Here is a 21,338-nt window from a genome sequence, read left to right as displayed (position 1 = left end):
CTCCTTCTTCTTCTCCTTCTCTGACCTGTGGCCTTTCACAAGGCTTTGCAGGAAGAAATCTGGCAAATACAGTGTGTGTGTGTGTGTGTGTGGGTGGGTGGGTGTTGGACATAAGGTGCAGATTCGAATGGGTTTAGAAGACTGAAGATTTAAATATTTGCACTTTTTAAAAATGCTACTTTGTTCCACTTTTCCAATTTTTTTTCAGAAACTACCGTATTTTTTGGAGTATAAGACGCAGCGGAATATAACACGCACCAAGATTTTGAAGAGACAAATTTTTTAAAAAGTTTTTGCACTCTGCAGACCTCCAAAACAGTCTGCTTTTCTATCAAAAAAGGGCATGCATAGTCTTTAGGAGGCTTGTAGAGTATTCCTGGGCTGGGGCAAAAATGAGGAAAAAACGGTCTGTTTTTCGCAAAAAGGCCCATTTTTTGTCAATAAGGCATAGCCTTTAGGAGGCTTATAGAGTGTTCTATAACACTCTATAAGTGTGTGGAGGGGGGCAAAAACGAGCAAAAAACAACCTGTTTTTCACTCATTTTCGCCCTTCCCAGCCCCCAGGAGCACTCTGGAAGCCTCCTAAAGGCTATGCATGACCATTTTTGCAAAGGGGGAGGGGTTTGAAGAGGCCAAAATGCTGTATTCAGTGTATAAGATGCACCCAGATTTTCACCCTCCGAAAAATGGTACACAAATGTAAAAATAGGGGAATGTTATTGTTTAAAAAAAACTAATTGATAGAGAATTATATTGTTAATAATTTAATTAATTAAATTCAGTATCATTGCTTCACTATTTTCAAATACAAACTCATCTAAGTTTCATTTTCTTTAATATTGGCTTCTTTAATTAAGCTGGAGAAACATTTTCATCAAATATCCATCTACATGCTATCGAACTATATGCTCAGGTAAGGTCCAGATCTCTAAAATCTAAAATATAGCTGCTTCAAAATAAAAGTGATAAAGTGAAAAAAAAGGCACATATCTATTAATAATTGGATGAAATCCAAGGTATTTTTCCATTAGCAACATGAATGGTTCCCTCAAAGAAGAGATATTATTTTCCCAAATTTCTTCCTCCCTCTCATTTGGCATTGTTATAGAACAGTGTTTTTCAACATGGAAACTTGAAAATACATGAATTTCAACTCCCAGAATTCTCCCATCAGTAAGGGGAATTCTGGTATTGAAGTCCATACATCTTCAAGTTGCCACAATTGAGAAACACTATTCTAGAGAATCCCTAAACTATATAGGCACTAGGATAGCTATTCAAGGGCACTAGGAAGAGTAATCATCAGTAAAAATAGACTCTTAATGCATTCTGCCAGTGGTGTTCCTCCACTAGATTCAAAATGTTCTATGAACCGAAGGAACCAATTTATCAAATGTATTCCATATGTTCCCCATGCAGACAAATTTAAAAATTTATAACTTGATTTCTTCATTATTTATTTTTCATTTTTACTTTCGTTCAGTCAAATTCTTTGATTATAGAAAAATATTAATCAGTTTCAGTTGAATTGTGTTAGGTCCTTAATTGAGCTATAAATTATGTTCTTTCAAGTCAAGACTGATCATACGTATTTTACTGTTACAATGAAAAAAATTACATGTTCACCTTTGAGCTTTTCTAATCTACAATAAAATATTAACACTGAAGAAATTAATAAATTCAAAACTTTATCTTGAAAATTCATCCACCCTCAATCATTACCCTTTTATTAACCAAACTAAATTCTGTTTGGAATAAAAATAATTGCATGAATCAAGACAAGTATCCATTTATCTCTTTATGATCTCTTTATAATACCTTGATTCTAGGGAAACGATCAGTGTACAAAGTTCCATAATTCTAAGGGCTTTTATTCTTGCTTTATTTTTACTATCTTACTTATAAGAGATGCCTGGTAGACACAAATTAGGGGTGATGGAGTAATAGATTTTAATTAGATATACTATGAAATGTGTTGCTTTTTAGAGGTTAGTGCTGCTTGCTATTGAAAGAGGAAAACAATGTTATAAGCTTCCATTTATCTTTGTTTTCTGAACTTAGATCCTTGTGATTCCCACCCTTGCCAAAATGGAGGCACTTGCATTCTAGAGGGATTAGAAGGCTACCACTGTGTCTGTCCAGTGAAATTTGCAGGAGATTCCAACTGTGGTATGTTGTTTTATTTTAGGGACTGGAATCTTGTTTTTAATGTGTTGGTAACATTAGCCCGTTTTCTACAAAAACCTCTGATTATCATTATTTGTTCTTTAATAAGGAAAAGCAGAATGGGATAAGAATTAGACAGTTTGTTTTAAACCACCATCACCATTAAGAATTAGTGTATGTAATATCCATATCTGAACGTTCCTCAAAATAAAATATCATATATTTCATATATTGTATCATATATGATCAGGATAGCAGAACATGTTGATTTAATTTCCCAAACAAGCAAAAACTCTTCAATATTTGTATAGGATAGAACCATTTATCCAGCTCCTCTGTAGTTAATAAGAAGTATGTTTTGTCTGGGTGACATTTTTAATTTATACTTTATTATGACGGAGGAATTATGAGACTGAAAATTATTAATATGAAATATCCAAATTACATTTTTCAAATCTCTCTGGTGTGGGACATTTATACAGAAACGAAAGGAGTTTCTAATTATATCTCTGCTTACCTATTCTAATGCTTTTATTCATACTGAATTTTGGAAGATGTTTCTATCATCTGTGGTTTATGACTTGGTAATCTAAATAAACAACTGAACAAGAAATCCATCTCTCACACACACCCATCATTTATTACATTTTTCCAATGAACTAAGTCTTAGTTCTTTCTAATACCATATTAGGTTACATTTTGTGATTAAATATTTGAATCAATCAATAAAAACAGAACTAAAGGGACTTTGGAGGTCTTCTTGTCCAACTCTCTGCTCAAGCAGGAGACTCTGTACCATTTCTGTAACTAAAAAATGACAGGCCCAAAACCAAACCTTACTAATAGTTATATATTGTACAATATTCTATTTTAGAAGATTCTTGTTCTGCATTCTTTTTGGGTTTCTAACAGTTTTTGCTTATTTTGTTAAACAGCACCAAATATAAATACGGAATGCAGTGTGGACCTTCTTTTTTTGGTGGATAGTTCATCCAGCACTACTCTTGAAGGTTTCTTGCATTATAAAGCTTTCCTGAAAAAGTTTCTCCATGTAGTGTGGAATACAGAAACTCTGCGAAATGTGGCCCTGGCCCATTATAGCAATGATGTCAAGATGATTGTCCAAATTGGGGATTACAGAGATATGTTCAGTCTGGTGAAGATCATTGATTCCATGGAGTTCATTGGAGGAAACACTTTGACCGGCAAAGCTTTACGATTTATTACACAACAAGGCTTTAAGCGTCCACCAGTGTTTTCTGATGTTCCTGAAGATCTTCCCCATGTTGTCGTATTGCTCACAGATTCAAAAGCTGAGGATTCAGTGGTAGAAGCAGCTAAATTCAGTAGGAAAGAAGGCATTTCTATCATTGCAATTGGCAGTGAAGTTTTAAGAAGAGAACTGGATGAGATTACAGGGAATCCAAAGCGGACAATTATCTACTCCACCACTCAAGATCTAGTCAATAAAATTACTGAATTACAGAGAAAAATCTGCAGCATTGATAACCAAGGTGAGAATTCAAGATAAAGATACCATATCAATTGTTTTTCAAATATCTATTATTGGTTCAGTGTCACATAGTATCCTGCTGGATGTTGTATATATTTCAATTCATTAAAGAGAGATAATACAGTAGCAAAGCTACTGCAGAGAGCACATTAATGTACCTTGTATTAATCAATAAATGAAAAAGAGGTTGCCATTTCCTAAACCACTTGAAAGGTGTATATGGGGCTGTTGTTAATTTCAATCTCTGCTGTTAGTCAGAGGTCATATAGACCAATTTAGATTTGTCTCTCTAGTGTCTCAGGGTATTGATTAGTGATGTATTTAAATTGTGTTTAACTATCTTAAAATTGAAATTTAATTAAAAATGAAATAAAATATTAGTTAATTTTCTTTATTACTGTATATTTATCTCCCTGTTTTTCCAAAGAGTTCGGAGAGATATACACGGTCTTCTTTTTCCCCTTTTATTCCAGTAGCACCATAATATAAGCTACATATAGGTAATGATAGCAGACAGTTTTTGAATAAGCTTCATAATTCACTGAGATTTCAGTTCTTCCTAATGCAGCCCTTGAGATATTACAAGATACAGATTTTATTTTGTTTTATTGCCAACTCACCTCCTGGTGTTATCACTAAATCTCCAGATTTATAACTTCTAGTCTGAAATATTGATGAAATCAAAGTTTTTAAGAGCAAAACCTTATTTGTATCCCAGTTCCCCTATAAAAAGTCTTGTCATTTGTGTGCATGTTTGCAGCTGCAGAATGAAGTGAAACCACCCTTTCCATGGAAACAGTCTTAATGAGAAACCTGTAGAGGAAGACTTCTGCTGCCAACATAACCGTACTTAAATGTGATTCCCTTTACTGTATCATATAAGACTTGTAGGTATCCACATGAATGAGTCACATTCTTCAAAGGCTGATTACTTCTTCTTCCTCCTCAGGCTGCCTATCTCAGCCCCTGGATTTGGTCTTTGCTCTGGATTCTTCAGCTTCAACTGGAAGGTTTAACTTTGCCCAGATGAAAAACTTTGTCAGCAGTCTCTCTTCCCACTTTGGCATCAATAGGGATGTAACGCAAGTCAGCCTTGTTGTCTTTGGGAAAAGGCCTCAAACAGTATTTGGACTAGATACACATGTTACTAGTTCAGCTCTACTGGAGGCCATCAAACAAGCTCCCTTTACGGGTGGCTCTGCCTCAGTTGGAAGTGCCTTGCTTCATATTCATGATGATGTCACAGTTGTCCAAAAAGGAGCAAGGCCTGGTGTGAAAAAAGTTGTGGTAGTTCTCACAAGTGGAGCTGGAGTGGAGGATGCCGTAGTCCCTGCCCAACAGCTACGCGGTAATGATGTATCACTTCTTATCATTGTGAAAGAAAGTGTACAAATGGACCTTTTGTTGAGGATTGCAGGGTCTTCTAACAGTTTGGTGAGGATTTCTTCTTATGAAGATCTCAGACACAAGAAAGACTTTATCATGGAAAAATTGTGTGATGGTAAGGTATATTTTGATTTTCTGTTTTACAGCCAACAATTGTAGCAACATTTTTTCTTAACTTACCTTCTTTTTTAGTCAGCTCCAAACTTCCAGCAGAGGCGGCAAAATACAAAAGTATAATGAGAAAGAGATGTAATCTACATCAAATTCAGTATAAGGCCATTTCTTCTAAAAACAATGACTTTATTTTTACCTCACTATGCTTAATGAGAACACCATTCTCCTGTGTGCTGCTCCGGGAATCCAATCATGGGTTAACTTAGCCTTCTAGCCTTGAGACTGAGTATGTAAATTTCAAAGTCACGCCTCCTCTGACTGGACTTCCGTTTCCCTCCAGTTCTATTACTCAGTCCAAAGCCTACGAGACCTATTTTCAATTCTCTCTTGACTAATTGATAATTTCTCAGGGTTAATGCTGGATTTACTTGGTTTTTTCACTGTGGATTTCTTGCTGGATTGGAGGTAAGGCGGCAGTTTTTCTGCCAGCCGATTCCTCCCTCGCTATTTCCCTTGTAGGGATATCGGATTACTACAGCTGGAGCGTGGGGCGATCTTGCCGTCTGCAAACGGCTTCTCCGCCTGTCCTCTCTTTAAGTTCAGCGCGCAAGGAAGCTGAGTCTCCCAGCGCTGCTTTCCATGCCGGATAGCACCCGCCTGCGGGCGCGGTCAGATCCGAAGCCGTGGCTTGTCGGAGCTGGTCTTCTCCTCCCCGTCTCCCTCCTTTGTGCTCTCGCTGGAGCAGCTGCCGGAGGATTACATGGATCAGCTGTTTGGGATTTTCCCCTGCTGTTTCTTTAAATTTCGCGCCTTTGATGCCGGTTGCCTTATTTGGAAGCGTTTTCACGCATGCGTGATAATGCCTGGGGATGAGAAGGCAGAATTTGTTCACGCGCTTGAGTTTGCGCACTGCTTCCGCCCCTCCCTTTTCCCTCACTCGAGGTTGCTGACTCAGGAAGGAGGTCGCTTCTCTTTGTCTCTGCTTCCACGTGGCGTTCTTGGCGAGTGCTTTTCAATTGCATTCCTTTGTTTCGCTGATTGAGCTCTTTCAGGTTCATACCATGGCTGATCAATCGGTAGTGCAAGGTACTGTCGGGCCAGTTTCTGAGCCCCGCTCCCCTGGCGAGGGGGGGGGCTAGCCCTGGGCCTAGTAGGGCCGCGACCAGGGCCTCTAGTAGCAGGCCTCGAGCCTCATCTGCTGTTCGGGATAAGTCGCACAAACGCAAAGACAAAGCCAAGGTTCCCCCCAAGGCATCTGGGGCTCCCATTTGTTCCCCTCCGGTTCTGATTCAGCAACCTGTGTCTCCGGTGCGGGTCGTTGAGCAGGGTTGGTCCCCTGATATTCAGCTTCCCCAGGGCCCTATTCCTGAGGTAGGGGTTTTCGGGCCTCGATCCCCCCCAATTATTTCTGAGGCTAGTGGAGCTTCTCTTCGTTCACCTCCACGCGCTGGGCCTTCTGCCACGTTCACCCCCACAGCTGCAGGCCTCAGGCCTCTGGAGGGCCAGGATTTGGGCCTTCCTGCTGATTTTTACAGCATGATCTCAGAGGCTATTTCCAGAGGGGTGGATGCGGAATTAGCGCGTAGATCCCAGGCCTCCAGGCCTACTCTGGCCTACTCAGGCCTGGCTCCTCAAGCAGTGCAAGGGGATTCTTCCATCCTGCAAACGGATCCTCCTTCCCCTTTACACTCTGTGTTTAGCGCACAATCTTCCTTAGTGGAGGAAGGTGAAATCCAGGATAGGGAATTCTCTGGTGATGAGGGCCTCCCTATGGATCAGCCTACTGCCCCTGGGCTCTTCAGGCACACTCTTTTCAAGTCTCTGCTGTATAAGGCCAAGACTACCGCCCACATGGGGGAGGCAATTTCTGCAGAAAGTGCTGCTGTGGGCCTGGATGCCACCGAGCGGCTTTTTGCTGAGCAGGTGGCTCTGCAGGATTTTATTCCATCCCCCAAGCTTTTTCTTGATTTAATCCAGAAGCAGTGGGATGAGCCGACCGCAGTTAAGCCCCCTGGGTCTGGTGATAGGAAGCTATTCACATCTTCTCCAGAGTTGGAGGCTCTCCTCCAGTTTCCCACGGTGGATGCTCCCATTGCTGCTCTTGCTTCACCGGCGTTAATTCCTTCTGAAATTTCAGAAGGATTGAAGGCCGAGGACCGCAAGGCCGAATCGGTCATTCGCAAAACTCATCAGGCAGCAGCGTGGGCCTTGCGCTCAGCTACTGCAGCTTCCTTCTTTAATAGGACTTCCTTAGTTTGGCTGAGACAACTACAGGAAAGGCTGGACCCGGAGGAACTGCGCCTCCATCAGGATGTCACCAAGCTGATTGCGGCCCTAGAGTATTCTGCAGATGCCACCCTTAGCGCGGCAAAATTTGCATCCCGAGCCGTGGTTTCCAATGTGGCTTCTCGCCGCTTGCTCTGGCTCCGCCACTGGCAAGCTGATGTCAAATCTAAGTGGCGCCTAGCGTCCACACCCTTTAAGGGCGGGGCTTTGCTTGGTTCAGTGCTGGATCCCATTCTCATTGAGACTCGGGACAAATGCAAGGTGCTTCCCTCCACAAGCGCCCATGTGACCAGAAGGCCACAGCCTTATAGTAGACGGCAGCCCTTTCGGTCTGGGGACTCGGGGTTTACTTCCGCCCCCTATGTCCCCAGCTACACCAGGGGGTTCTCCCAGGCACAGGATCGTGGCCAGGACCGAGCTGGGGCCAGAGACAGGGGGGGCCAGCAGGGTGAGGCGCAGAGTAGACGGTCTTTCTGAGGAGCGGGCAACCGATCCTTTCGTAGATACCGCTGACTCGCAGGAGGTAGGGCCCATAGGAGGACATCTCTTGGCCTTCGCCCACCAATGGGCGGAGCTCACGTCAGACACCTGGGCCCTTCAAGTGGTGAGTTTGGGTCTCACGCTAGAATTTCTATCCATCCCCCCGAGAAGGTTCATCAGGTGCCCTGTGCCCAGGTGCCCGTCAAAGCGGCACCTTATGGACACCGAGATATTCCATCTTCTCACCATCAGGGCCATAGAACAAGTTCCCAAAGGGCAGGAAGGCCTAGGGTTTTATTCCATCTTATTCCTAGTACCAAAGAACTCCGGGGGATGGAGGGCAATCCTAGATTTGAAACAGCTCAATCAGCATATCAAATACCAAAAATTCAAAATGCAATCTCTAAAGAGCATATTGGCTTCCATCCGCCAAGGCGACATGATGACTTCCATAGACATCAAAGAAGCGTACCTCCATGTGCCCATTCATCCGGCACATCGGAAGTTCCTGCGGTTTCACTTCAACGGCTGCCATTATCAATACCGGGCCTTGCCATTCGGCCTCTCCTCGGCCCCGCGCACGTTCACCAAACTTCTGGCAGTATTGGCAGCCTCCCTTCGCTCAATTCCAATACGCATCAATTGTTATTTAGACGACGTGTTGGTGCTGTCGTCCTCTCGAGATCAGGCCCTCCGAGACCTACAGGTCACGATGGACTCATTGCGAAACCATGGATTTGTCCTCAACCTGCCCAAGAGCCATCTGCGTCCAACCACGTCCCTCCTCCATCTGGGAACCACCATCAACTCGATGTCGTGCGAGGTTTTCCTGTCCCCGGAAAGGAGGCAGAGCATATACCACCTGGCGCATCATGTGCTATCTCAACGGCGAGTACCGCTGCTGTCGCTGTCCAAACTGCTAGGGAAGATGATCTCCTGCATCGGCGTGGTGCTCTGGGCCAGGTTCCATGCGCGTCCTTTCCAGTGGTTTCTGCTGCCCTTCCAGAGAGCGCATACCAGTCATTCCCACATCAAGGTGCAGCTCCCGGGCAAGGCCAGGCGGTCCCTGCATTGGTGGATGTCGTCCAGGCTCCTCCGGGGATGTCCATTCAAGGAGCCGGACCGCGTTCAAGTTACAACGGACGCCAGTTTATTTGGATGGGGGGCCCATGCCCTGGACAGGGTGGCCCAAGGTCGCTGGTCGGATCAGGAGCTGGCGAACAGCATAAACTGGCTGGAGTTGCGGGCCATCCGTCTAGCTCTCCTGGAGTTTCGGGACATTGTATCTCATTGCCATGTGTTAATTTTGACCGACAATGTGGCCTCCAAGGCCCACATCAACCGCCAAGGGGGAACACAGTCCAGAGCTCTGATGCTGGAAGCGGAAAGGTTGTTCCATTGGGCGGAGCCCAGACTCTCATCGATTCGGGCGGAGCACATCTCGGGCGAAGCCAACACTCAGGCGGACTGGCTGAGCAGAGCGACTGTGGATCAGGGGGAGTGGCAGCTCCACCCCATTCTCTTCCAGGAACTCTCTCGCCGCTTCGGCCTACCCAAGGTGGATCTGTTTGCTCACCCGCACAACGCACAACTTCCCCGGTTTTACTCCCGATACCAGACTCCGGGGGCGGAGGGAGTAGACGCTTTACGCAGCCGTTGGCCGGCCGGCCTTCTTTATGCCTTTCCTCCTCTCCCAATCCTTCCGTTCGTCATTCAGAAGATCTTGGCAGAACAGGCGGAAGTACTGCTGGTCGCTCCGATGTGGCCCAGACGTCCCTGGTACGCGGACCTCGTCCATCTGTCCGTTTCGCGTCCTTGGAGGATTCCGGACGACCAGATTCAGCTCAACCAAGGAGCTCTCCGGCACCCGGGCCCTCAGCTGTTGCAGTTAGCCGTGTGGCACGTGAGCGGGAGATGCTAGCGGCCCTTCACTATTCGGACGAAGTCATTTCTACAATTCAAGCGGCCCATCGCCCGTCGACTACCCGTATTTACGAGGCTACCTGGCAGGCCTTCTGTCGGTGGTGCCGGCACACCGGGGTCGATCCCATCAAGGCCTCGGTGCCCCAAGTTCTGGATTTCTTGTAGTCCGGCCTCAACAAGGGGTTGGCGCCAAACACGCTTCGCCGTCAGGTCACAGCCTTGTCGACGGTGGTCGGGGGTGGCCAAGGCCGCTCCTTATCTCAGCACTCGCGAGTTCGAACCTTCCTTAAGGGTGCTTCCAACTTACGACCGCCGACGGTACACTGTTATCCCACGTGGGATTTGACCTTGGTTCTCAGGGCCCTGACAGCTGCCCCCTTTGAGCCTATCCATTCCATCAGCCTCCGTTTATTGACACTCAAGACAGCCTTCCTGGTGGCCATAACATCGGCCAGGAGGGTGTCGGAGCTAGCAGCCCTTTCTGTTCATGCGGATCTTTGCATCTTCAACCCGAACAAGGTAGTGCTTCGTTTGGATCCGACCTTTCTTCCAAAGATAAACTCATTGTTTCACAGGACTCAAGAACTTGTCCTGCCGGACTTTTGTCCTCACCCGTCTCATCCGCAGGAACGCCAGTGGCACCATCTGGATGTTCGCAGAGCTCTTCGTCGCTATGTGAAGCGCACTGCGTCGTTCCGAAGATCGGAAGCTCTGTTCGTCTCCTTCCAGCCATCTTCAATGGGACAGAAGGTGTCCTCCCACACCATCGGCCGATGGTTGAAAGCTTGCATTGCATTGGCGTATGACACCCACTCCAGACCGGTTCCAAGGCGAATCACTCCTCATTCCACCAGGAGTGCGGCCACCACAGCGGCCTGGGCGACGCAAGCGTCTGTAGAAGAGATTTGCAGGGCGGCCACCTGGGCGTCCCCCTCACCTTTTATTCGCCACTACAAGATTGATGTCTTTGCCTCGGCTGAGGCGTCCTTTGGGCGGAGAGTGTTGCAAAGGGTCCTTCCGTCTGCGGAGGAGCCTGACCAGCCTAGCTCCCGCCCTGGGACTTAATTGCTTTGGCATATCCCATGATTGGATTCCCGGAGCAGCACACAGGAGAATGACCGTTGTCTTACCTGAACGGTCCTTCTATGGGTGCTGCGAAGGGAATCCAAACCCGCCCGCAGTTTCGGCTGGTCAGGGCTCCGTTTTGATCGTGACTCTGTGACTTCTTGTTGCTGACTGGACTTGACTATGTAGTACCGGATGACTGCGGCTTGATTGATGATTGACATAATGCTCCTTCGGTGGACTTCGTAAAGAACTGAAGGGAAACGGAAGTCCAGTCAGAGGAGGCGTGACTTTGAAATTTACATACTCAGTCTCAAGGCTAGAAGGCTAAGTTAACCCATGATTGGATTCCCTTCGCAGCACCCATAGAAGGACCGTTCAGGTAAGACAACGGTCATTTCCAACAAGAATTACTTTAAAATAGCTACTGATTTTTTTAAAAATGTACTTGAAATAAAGAGAATGATAAATACTCTGTACTTCATCAATAAATAAATTAGGATTGTGCTAAAATCTAAACAATGAATGACTGTATGTGTATGTATGTGTATATACATACATAAAACAATATATATAAACAGTTGTTTAGATATATATATAAACAACTGTGGAAATACTGTAGATAAAATACTTTGTTCTGTTAAAGAGGAGTTTGTTTTCTTTTTGAAACAACGTTTTGATAAGATTGAATCTGTAGATGGTGAGACAGGTAGTCCTTGCTTAATAATGGTATTTGGGATCAGAATTTCAATCATTAAATGATGAGGTTGCAAATAATGACACTATGTGACTGCACTGCTTAGCAATGGTAGTTCTGGCAATCTTTGGTTACCATCGTTAAGTAAATTGATCTCCTACAATTTATGATTTCTTGCCAGCTTTCTCATTGACTTTGCTTGTGGGAAACTGGTAGGAAAGATTGCAAATTGCTAACATGGGACCAGGGAATGCTGCAATGGTTGGAAACCATGCCACTACGTAACAGCTGGATTGCAGGGATGGGTTGCTGCCAGCATTACTGCCAGTTTGGTGCGTGCACAGTTGCCTATAAATAGGTCTGTGCATGCGCATAACGTTAAAAACTAAAAATAATGCCGCGCCGACCAGGGAACCGGTTCAGAGGCATGGCAGGCCTGGGTCACTGCCGGTTCCGGCGATGCTGGCCAGCAAACCACTACCGGTTTGGCCGAACCAGTAGGAACCCACCTCTGATGGCTTGTGATCATGTGATTACACTGCAATAGCCAGAACACTGCAATAGCAGAACTTCTAGGACTAGTCATAAATACCACTCATTTAGTACTATTGCAAGTTTGAACAGTCGCTAAATGAATGGTCGTTAAACAAGGACCATTTGTAATAATTATCAGATTCTATATCGGGAAAGAAAGGAATATAATGAGTCATGAAGAGAGAGATATTAAACAATAATTCTGAATTTAGAAATATACCATAAATAAGGGATAATACTAAACTGTATTCAGCAATAAAGCATTGCTTTGGTCTCTGACTTTGAATTAGGTTAAACCAATATAGTGGTATTTCGGTACTTATTGTTAATTTATTCCGGAAGTTTCGATAAAAACCAAAAACAATGAGTACCAAAGACATTTTTTCCATAAGGAGTAATGTAGTGAGTCACAAGGTAGCTGACACTGACAAGCTCTAGCCCAAACAAACAATGACAAAATTCTAGGACAAACTTTTTATATCAAAATGCATTGAGTAGCAAATTCGATGAGTTTCGAAGCACTTGAGTACCAAGGTATATAAATAGAACTAGTCTTTAAGGTAAACCTCCTGATTTGTGGTAGAAGCTACACAATTCTTTTTTTAAGGCCCTTTTAATTCCCATAGTCTCCAAATATATCTGCTTTTCTTAAATTCTGTAAATTGCAGATCCTGGCTGGTTACTTTCCAGCAGTTATTCCAGTATCTAATTTCACATTGGGGAGTTCGTTCAAACACATAAAGGTGTGTTCACTGACTTCCATTTACCACAAGTGCAACAAAAGCCAGGTATGCAGCTTTGAGAGATGAAACTTAGTTGTGCCCAAATAGCCAGCACTGTTTTCTATTTTCTCTGTTACAGAAGCCAAAATGCCAGTAAATATCTGCAAACCTAACCCCTGCATGAATTCTGGAATTTGTATCCCTAAAAATGACAACTACTGGTGTCAATGCCAAGGCTGGGAAGGATTTCATTGTGAAAACAGTATGTATTGCTTTGATCGGCAGGAATTTTCCTTAGAATTTCAATGCCATCTTAATTATTTATTTGACCTCATTCTCAATCCAATCACACATAAAAATTAAGGAAACCCTCTGGGAAAATAGGAAATGGGTTTTTATTTCTAAACATATCTCATGTTTTTCATTTAACATTCACTCTACTTTATTTATTATCCCTTTGGCCATATCAAAATGCAGAGATCCAGACACAAATTATTAGTAAAATCTGATAAAAATAATTTAAAATGGAATTGGATAAAATGCAATTTAAAATGAAATTGGACTAAAGTACAATAATTTAATAAATAAAATATAGTAAAATTATGCTTCGGTGTCACCCCTACATACTACCCCAATCAGTCCCACATACGCTGATTTCAAGCAAACCATTTTGCTTAAGTACTGTGCTGTGTTAAATGTTATTTTCAGATTCTGCCATACACAAGGTATGTTGTATTGATATGGGGATCCCAATGGTTTTCATTTCTAAAAGGGATATGTGGGTTTGAGGCTAAAATGTAACACCATGTTTAATGTTGCATAATAAAATAGTATAATTAATATATTCATGACAATGTTCCTTAAAGCATACATGGCTTGATTTTAATTGTATTTGTTCTGCTTAGATCTTGCTGGCTTTATTCTAAAAGAGTAGATGTGCTAACTTAATAACGATATAAACACCAACAATTGGCTGGTTTTCATTTAGTTTTGCTGAGCAGCAGAATTTCTACAAATGCATCTGGCAAACAGTTTGTTCTGTCTGTGAAGAATACACCAACCATCTGCTTTGAAGAGCCTGGGAAACTCAAGGGCATCTCTTAGGAGGTGACTGACAATTGAAAGCTGATCATTCTGAACATTAGTTTCATACTGGCTCTGCAATATTATTCTAGTAAAAGTGGTTCTTAATATTTTAAAGACTTGATCACAAAAGATCTCAGTATGAAAAACATAGCTCATGTTCACCTGAAGTTATGTGGGACCCTTAGTGCTTTTTGAGCTTAGTTGTTTTCTTATAGATTTATTACCCAACAAGGTAACATCATCAGTGCACTCAGAGAGCACCAAGGGCCACTGAGCTACACATATTCTCTTCTGTTGGAATTCATGTCTCTCTAAAGTTCTTTTAAGGCTCTTAATAGACCTTGTAATGCAGTAGTGGGATACGATCTGTGCGCCGTGGTACGGGCGTACCGGTGCCTGCTGGGGGTACCGGGTACCATTCCGGTATGATGCTCCACCCACCCTCCTTGCCTGTATTTGAGCCAATTGGTGCTTATGCACATGGAGCATATGGTGCCTGCACGACACTCCACTAAGCAACTGGAGCATTGCAGAGTTGCCCTGAAACTTCACAGGCGGTAAGTTCGCACGCATGCACTGCACGCGTGTTGCGCCTGTGCATGTGGTGGATGCCTAGTCCCATTGCACCGTACCGGTTGCACCAGGATCCGGTACCCACCACTGTTGTAATGTCATCTATATTTTGTTAATAAATTAATTAGGTTGTGAATGCATAAGTACTTGGTTGTGAGAACTAATAATTACGTTTACTTTTCCTTTTTTAAAATACAGGAATTCGAAGCAGGGACACTTCACAATCATGGAAACATCCTGCAATGATCCATACTCATTTAAATTGAGGTGGTTGGGGCAGCTATACAGAATTCATCAGTATTAGAAGAAGAAGAAGATGACGACACATGGACTAGATGCACTTAAGTGGACAAAAGAACTTTTGCCTTTAGTTACTGAAAGGGAAGCGAAATATACATTTGCAAGCAGTACGCTGTTTCTAAGCTCAAAAGTTTTGCACAAAAGTATCTTATTGTAATTGAAAATAAGGTGACTAATAATCTAGCATATTTTATATTGCATATTTATGTTTGATATACAATTTTTTCATCATTACCTCTATATAATGATTGCCATAAATCAAAGGTTTAACTGTAGTATAACTTGACAAGCTCTGACATAGCTTACAAAAGCTATACTTATGTTGCTAGATATGACTATAACAAGTGAGAAGCTTTCATACACAATAGTAACCCAGATTTGAACACTGAAGGCTGATTTTGTTAAACCTGAGTTTATTTCCAAATATACAGGATAAATTCAATTAAGGCACATTTTAGTCCTTTAATGACTTCCAGATCTACTGGTTTATATAAAATGTTAGATATTGGCAAATTCACCAAAGATAATGACTTGTATGCATGGTTTTACATGGCTGATCTATTCTTTCCTCCCAATTCCAACTGCAATTCCTTTACTTTTTTCCCTTTAATTAGGGAGTTATATCCCCTTGACCGAAGCAGGAATAAAATATACTCCCATTTCCAACCATTTTTTGGCATTTTGGGGGCATGCCAAGTTTACATTGACTGCAAAAGGAAGTGGTTCTTATATCCTGCTCTTATAGTTTCATTAATTAAGTCCTATGCTTTTATAGAAAGTATCATCTGCCATCTAATCAGAGAAGAAGGATTGTAGTGTCCTATGGATAAACAAGATAAACAAGAGTTTGCTTTGTGTTATAATGGAAAAGATTGTTTAGTACTGGCATGCTGAAATTGCAGCTAAGAGAACAAATATTAATGGTACAACATTGCTGTAGTTCAAACAGAAACATACATGAGAAGCAAACCAGCTGCCAAATGTGTTAATTTACTGATTATGTCTCAATTCGTGAAATGAACTATTCATCTGTTCTTAATAATCTTTACTTTCTTTTGCTTATGATCTTTTATCTCCAAGGTAACAAATAAATTGCATTCTTTGTTATATCACATCCTATAATAGCATTCTGGTGGAGGAAAAGGAAGCATAATGCATAGTTAATAGGTATTTTATGTTTAAGTTCTCCATATCCAAACCAAAGTGCCTTTATACAGCTTTGAATTGTAACTGTTATGCTATCTTGAAATTTGTTTTAAAATATAAACTAGGTATACCATGTCTTGGTTGTGACAACCACTAATTCCAGCAAAGAGATAAATACAGAAGACTATTTCTATGTTGCTATCTAGAGATCATCTTTTTAGCTCAAATATGATGTTCCTAGCTTCTATAAATGCTTCCACAATTGAAGATAAAGAAACAACTTTAACTGTACAGAATTATAGTTAAAGTAAAGACCAAAAGCAGAATTTATAGAAGTTATTATGAGAACTCTGAGATGATTATCTAATCCAGCTTTTTTTGTTATATAGCAATCCAAAACTGATTTGAAGTAACTCTCAAACATAAAAATATGGATATAGCACCATTTCACTGCAATTGATATATAAAATACACTGTCTGCAAAGCCAGAGATGGTAGAGTACAGTGGAATGGTGGTAACTTTGATAGACACATTCTCTATAAATTTGTCCCCATTTAAAAAATTATCTAAGTTGCTGCCTTCCACACTCATCCAAAATTATAGTAAATCAATAAATTTTATTTATTATGGTTAGCAAATAAACATGAGTTTAAAAAAGGGAAAAAAGAAAGTCAGAATAAATAATCCTGTATAAAAATCCCTCTGAAATGTTACTGTGAGTTCCATGCCAAAGTAGTGAGATGCTAAATTACAAAATTATCTAACATTGTAGGTTATATAAAAACCTAATCAGTGAGAAGGTATTCAAGATGGTAACTGGCTGATTCTCCAGGTATTTCTGGTAGAAGGGAAAAAATAGGATCCTGATGCAATGTTGCATTAAACTGCAGTAAAAAAGAACATACATTATTGATTCTACTTCTTGTGTGTTACAAGAGTAGAAATGGAGAACCACAGGGAGTCTATAATATTTCTCCTTAACAGTGCTGAAAGAACAGCTTTGATAGTTGAAGTAGGATCAGGGAGAAAATGTAGGGTAACTGTGCCTCTTTGATTCATTCCTTTTGGTACATAGAAAAAGATGGGAAAATATCACTGGAAGCAGAGTACAGCCCAGTGGGCTGGTAGATGAGCTTAAGACAATAATTGAATATTACTGACCAGATCTTTACTCTGATCTGCCTTCCCCAAGCCTAAGAGATACATTTGAGATGCATTTGAAGTATCAAGCTTCAAAAATTATTTTTAGAATCTTGATTGAATAGATCCCAAGAGATTAAAGCTAGAATACGGTCCCTTAGTTGCCCCAGTTAAAAGTTGTGCTAAAGCTTTTGCCAGATAAAATGTAGGGACTACAGTACCAGATTCCCTAATTTCACAAGTTAAGAAAGGCTCATTTAGTGAGAAACATATAAATAGGGAATTGGAGCAGTGATAGGAAAGGATGGAGAGAAATACTGTATTAGGAACATTATTTGGCAAGAAATTCCTCAGGAATTATATATCTGGAAGGCAAGTTATTTTGTAACTGCTACCAATCTATTTTAGAGCTCCCTAGATAATAGTTTGCTATCTAGCCTTGAAATCTTATATGTGTCTGCTCCAAAGTAAATCCCATCAGTGTAGGTTTACTCATCATTAAAAGGTTTTATGATTTCAGCCTAAATTAGCTAAGCAGTGTATCCATCTGGCAGGTTTTCTTTTATTATAGAAATAGCATTATTCATAAAATTCTGCATATATTTTTTTTACAAGCAAGACAGTGAAGATTTTATATTGTTCAGAAAAGCAGCTGCTAAGCTTTTGGTGTTTTTTTCTGCTGATTCTGAAGGTGTTTCTCTTCTCTATTTATTATATTTCCCTTAATATATAGAGTCATTTTTTGCTTGAATAATCCGTTTGCAAATTAAAAACATCAGCAATTCATGTTAGTGTGTTTAATAAATATTTAACATACTGCAGTCATTTGATATGTGGATCCACTTTATGTAAGACAACATAAATGTTTTCTTAAAAAATATGCTGATGAGTGATAATAACATTAGGGTTAATTCAAAGAAGCTGAAGCTGAGAAAGCAGGTTTAAGCTCTAAGGCGACAAAAATGTATTTTTTGTAGGAATACTCATTTCATACCAATTCCCTTTGTGTCTCACCAGAAACACAGTGCTGTGGTTTCCTCCAACTGGATTCCTCAAACTTTGATTTAAAAATGTTTACATTAATGAATTGAAGCAGGTTCCTGGTATCTGAAATAAGGAGGTGGCACATTTTTTTCTCTGTTGTGTGCTGGTGTGGCAAAGAAAGCTTTGGTGAGGGCTGACTACTTAAGAGTAGGACAGGTTAGCACAGGTTATGTAGTTTCCATGGAGCCAACAAAAGGGAGCAAAATATGAGCTGGGGAATAGCACTTTCCTCAATGGTTAGACTGATTCATATTGCACCAGGAAGTGCATTCCAGGTCAAAACTATGCTCATGATACTATGGTTACAGGTAGGCCGTGCTTAACAACCATTAGATTATGATGGACTCCCCCAGAAGGAATTCACAACCTGATACCTACGTTCTGACAGCCACACATAGTCCCTGTTGTCACAGAATCACATTTAGGCGTTGAGCAACTGGCTTGCATTTTCAGTTGTTTTCAGCATCCTGTGATCACATGATATTCATTCATTCATTCATTTTTCTGATTTCTGGAATTTACAGCATTTCCATTTTCTGGTTTAAAAAATCCCCCCCCTTTGTATAAAAACGATTTGTTTAATAACTGCCACATTTATTTACTGTATTTTGGGGGGGCACCTTCCCCCCTAAAAGAGCACGGAAATGTTGGTGTGTCTTATACACAGAATACAGCCATTTTTGGCCTCCCGAAGCCCTGCTACCGCATCCCATTTTTGTGAAAAATGGGCTGTTTTTCACCAAAACAGGGGTGTTTTTGCCTTCCCCCATCCCCCAGAAGCACTCTGCAGGCTTCAGCAATACTGGGGGAATGGAAAAATGCCCCCATTTTGGTGAAAATGGTGTTTTTGCCTTACCCCAGTCCTGCTGAAGCCTGCAGAGTGCTTCTGGGAGCCAGGGAAGACAAACCCTTTTTTTTCTTACATCTTCGAAATCTTGGTGCGTCTTATAGTCCGAAAAATACAGTAACCATCATTGCTTTGGCTTCACTACTACTGCAAGAAAGTCATAAAATCGGATGTAGTCACATGGTAGGCTACTTAACAATGATTTTAACTCCCAGGATACCTCAGCCAACTTAGTTTAACTTCAATTCTAGAAGTTGAAGCCCTGAAATCTTAAGGTTGTCAAGGTTAAGAAACACTGAAGCTTATTCGTATTTTTTAAAAATAAGGTACAGATCACAGACACAAACATATCCAAAGGGGGAATTCTGGTTAGATTTCCAAGGGAATACCATATTTCAAAAAAGGAAAAACCCACCTGCAGGGAACACTTCTGGGTTAGCAATACAGAATATATACACACCAGATAAACTTTTCTTTCCTATCCATCCACTTCTTTTACTACATGCTTATATTCCAGGATCAATAAATGCAATTGATTTATAGAGCTCAAATCCCCCACAAATTGCATTAGATTGTCTTAAAGAACATTGAGACAAACTTTCCTCAGCTGAGCACAGAGTCCAAATTAAGGAGAAATTTAATTTGTCTTACCTTTGAAAATGTTCGTACAAATCAGATACCAACGTATAATTATACTGGAATTATGAAGTGCAAATTACATAGAGCATACTACAGGTACTCCTTGATTTAAGACTACACCTCAAACCAGAATTTCCATTACTAAACAAGAAGGTAGTTACATGAATTGCACCAGAGTTTACAACCTTTCTTGGCATGGTTGTTAAAAGAATTTCATGGTCATTAAGCAAATACAGCTTTTCCCACTGACTTTGCTTGTCAAAAGCCAACAAGGAAGATTGCAAATGGCAATCATGTGAACCCAGTACTGTACAACTGTCATAAATACATGATGGTTGCCAAGTTGACCCAAATGTTGATCACATGACTGTGAAAATGCTGTGGCAGTCATAAGTGCAAGGACCAGTTTTAATTTAAGTTAATTTAAGTTAATTTTCATTGTAACTTTGAACCAGTCACTTAATGAATGGTTGTAAGTCAACCCGTATCAGATATTTTCTGTGTTTAATATATAAACTATAAAAAAACCATAATTTTAGGTATATATTGTGCATCTGTAATACAGTTCTTACTGGATTTGGAAAATGGTGAAAAAAAGTGAACACATCTACTTAAAAAAATAGACATTGCAGCTGGGCTACAAATATTTCTATAAATACACGATAACAAAGTTCAAAGCTACCCAAAATCTGGAAAGCTTTGAAAGATTCTGGAAATGCTGTTTATAACTTTGCTGAGAACAAATCAGGAATAGTTCAATGTTCTTCATAGCTTCTAAGATTGATTCCTAGAGCAGAGAATACCAATGTTTGAAGGGTTTATACTGATACATTTAATTTCAGACCCTATAATGTAACACTCTAGCAATGGATCTTTTTAGATATTTCAAAATCAGTGGGGACCAAAGGATCTTGTGATTGCTTTAGACCACATAGAATTAACTTTGAGTATTTGTTTATTTATTAGTCATAGCAACAATTTGGCTTTTGGAGTGTTAAGTTTAAGCCCCAGAAAGTTTATCAAAACCAGTGGTGCAATTCAGCCGGTTCTATCCGGTTCGGGCAAATCGGTGGGAGGCTCCGCCCACCCACCTGGACATCATCATGTCCCATTTTTGATGCTCTGCTCATGTGCAGAATGTCCTGCGATGCGTGGAGATGGAGCGTACAAACGCACACATTTGCAAACCGGTAGTGAAAGTAAGTGAATAACAACCCTGATCAGAACTGCAGGTTACAATCCTCCCCCAATTCTTCTATAGTATAGACTGATTATTAACAATGGAACTAGTAGTTATTAAACTAACTGGAAGGGAGCACTTTATAGTTGCCATCTTGGGAACAGAATTGTATCAGGCTATCACTGCCTTGAAGTATGCATTTTTAGTGTAAGGTTTTTCAGGCTACTCTGAATTAGCATTTTTCTATATTTTCTATATAATTCATGTATCTCAGGAATCCTTGAATGTGTTTATAGTCAGTAGAAGTTTGTTATTAATGCATCCTATTAAAAATGCTACAAGGGTGTCCCCTACAGGACAAGAACATATCATACCATGAACGCACATAAAAAATTGTGAGGCTCCCTTAAAGTATTTTGGAATATACTAATAACTGTTCCTTGTAGAAAGTTGAGAAGTTCAACTTCGTAGGCTTACATAAAACCAGATATTCAGT

At 41.1% G+C, this 21,338-nt stretch overlaps 1 protein-coding gene across 1 annotated transcript in view; it reads left to right on the top strand.

Moving 5' to 3' along the window:
- VWA2 (von Willebrand factor A domain containing 2) overlaps nucleotides 1-16,197 on the top strand; it is a 40,837-nt gene extending 24,640 nt beyond the window's left edge. The window contains exons 10-16 of the mRNA XM_032225608.1: nucleotides 858-913; nucleotides 2,062-2,169; nucleotides 3,102-3,680; nucleotides 4,629-5,180; nucleotides 13,026-13,148; nucleotides 13,595-13,611; nucleotides 16,117-16,197. Coding sequence (XP_032081499.1) covers nucleotides 858-913; nucleotides 2,062-2,169; nucleotides 3,102-3,680; nucleotides 4,629-5,180; nucleotides 13,026-13,148; nucleotides 13,595-13,611; nucleotides 16,117-16,197 — 1,516 coding nt within the window. The remainder of the gene's footprint in view (nucleotides 1-857; nucleotides 914-2,061; nucleotides 2,170-3,101; nucleotides 3,681-4,628; nucleotides 5,181-13,025; nucleotides 13,149-13,594; nucleotides 13,612-16,116) is intronic.
- Nucleotides 16,198-21,338: the final 5,141 nt, after the last annotated feature.

Source organism: Thamnophis elegans, chromosome 10 (genome assembly GCF_009769535.1).
Source record: "Thamnophis elegans isolate rThaEle1 chromosome 10, rThaEle1.pri, whole genome shotgun sequence".
NCBI lineage: Eukaryota > Metazoa > Chordata > Lepidosauria > Squamata > Colubridae > Thamnophis > Thamnophis elegans.
Note: the sequence above shows the minus strand (reverse complement) of the source record. Positions and strands in the feature narration are given on the sequence as shown.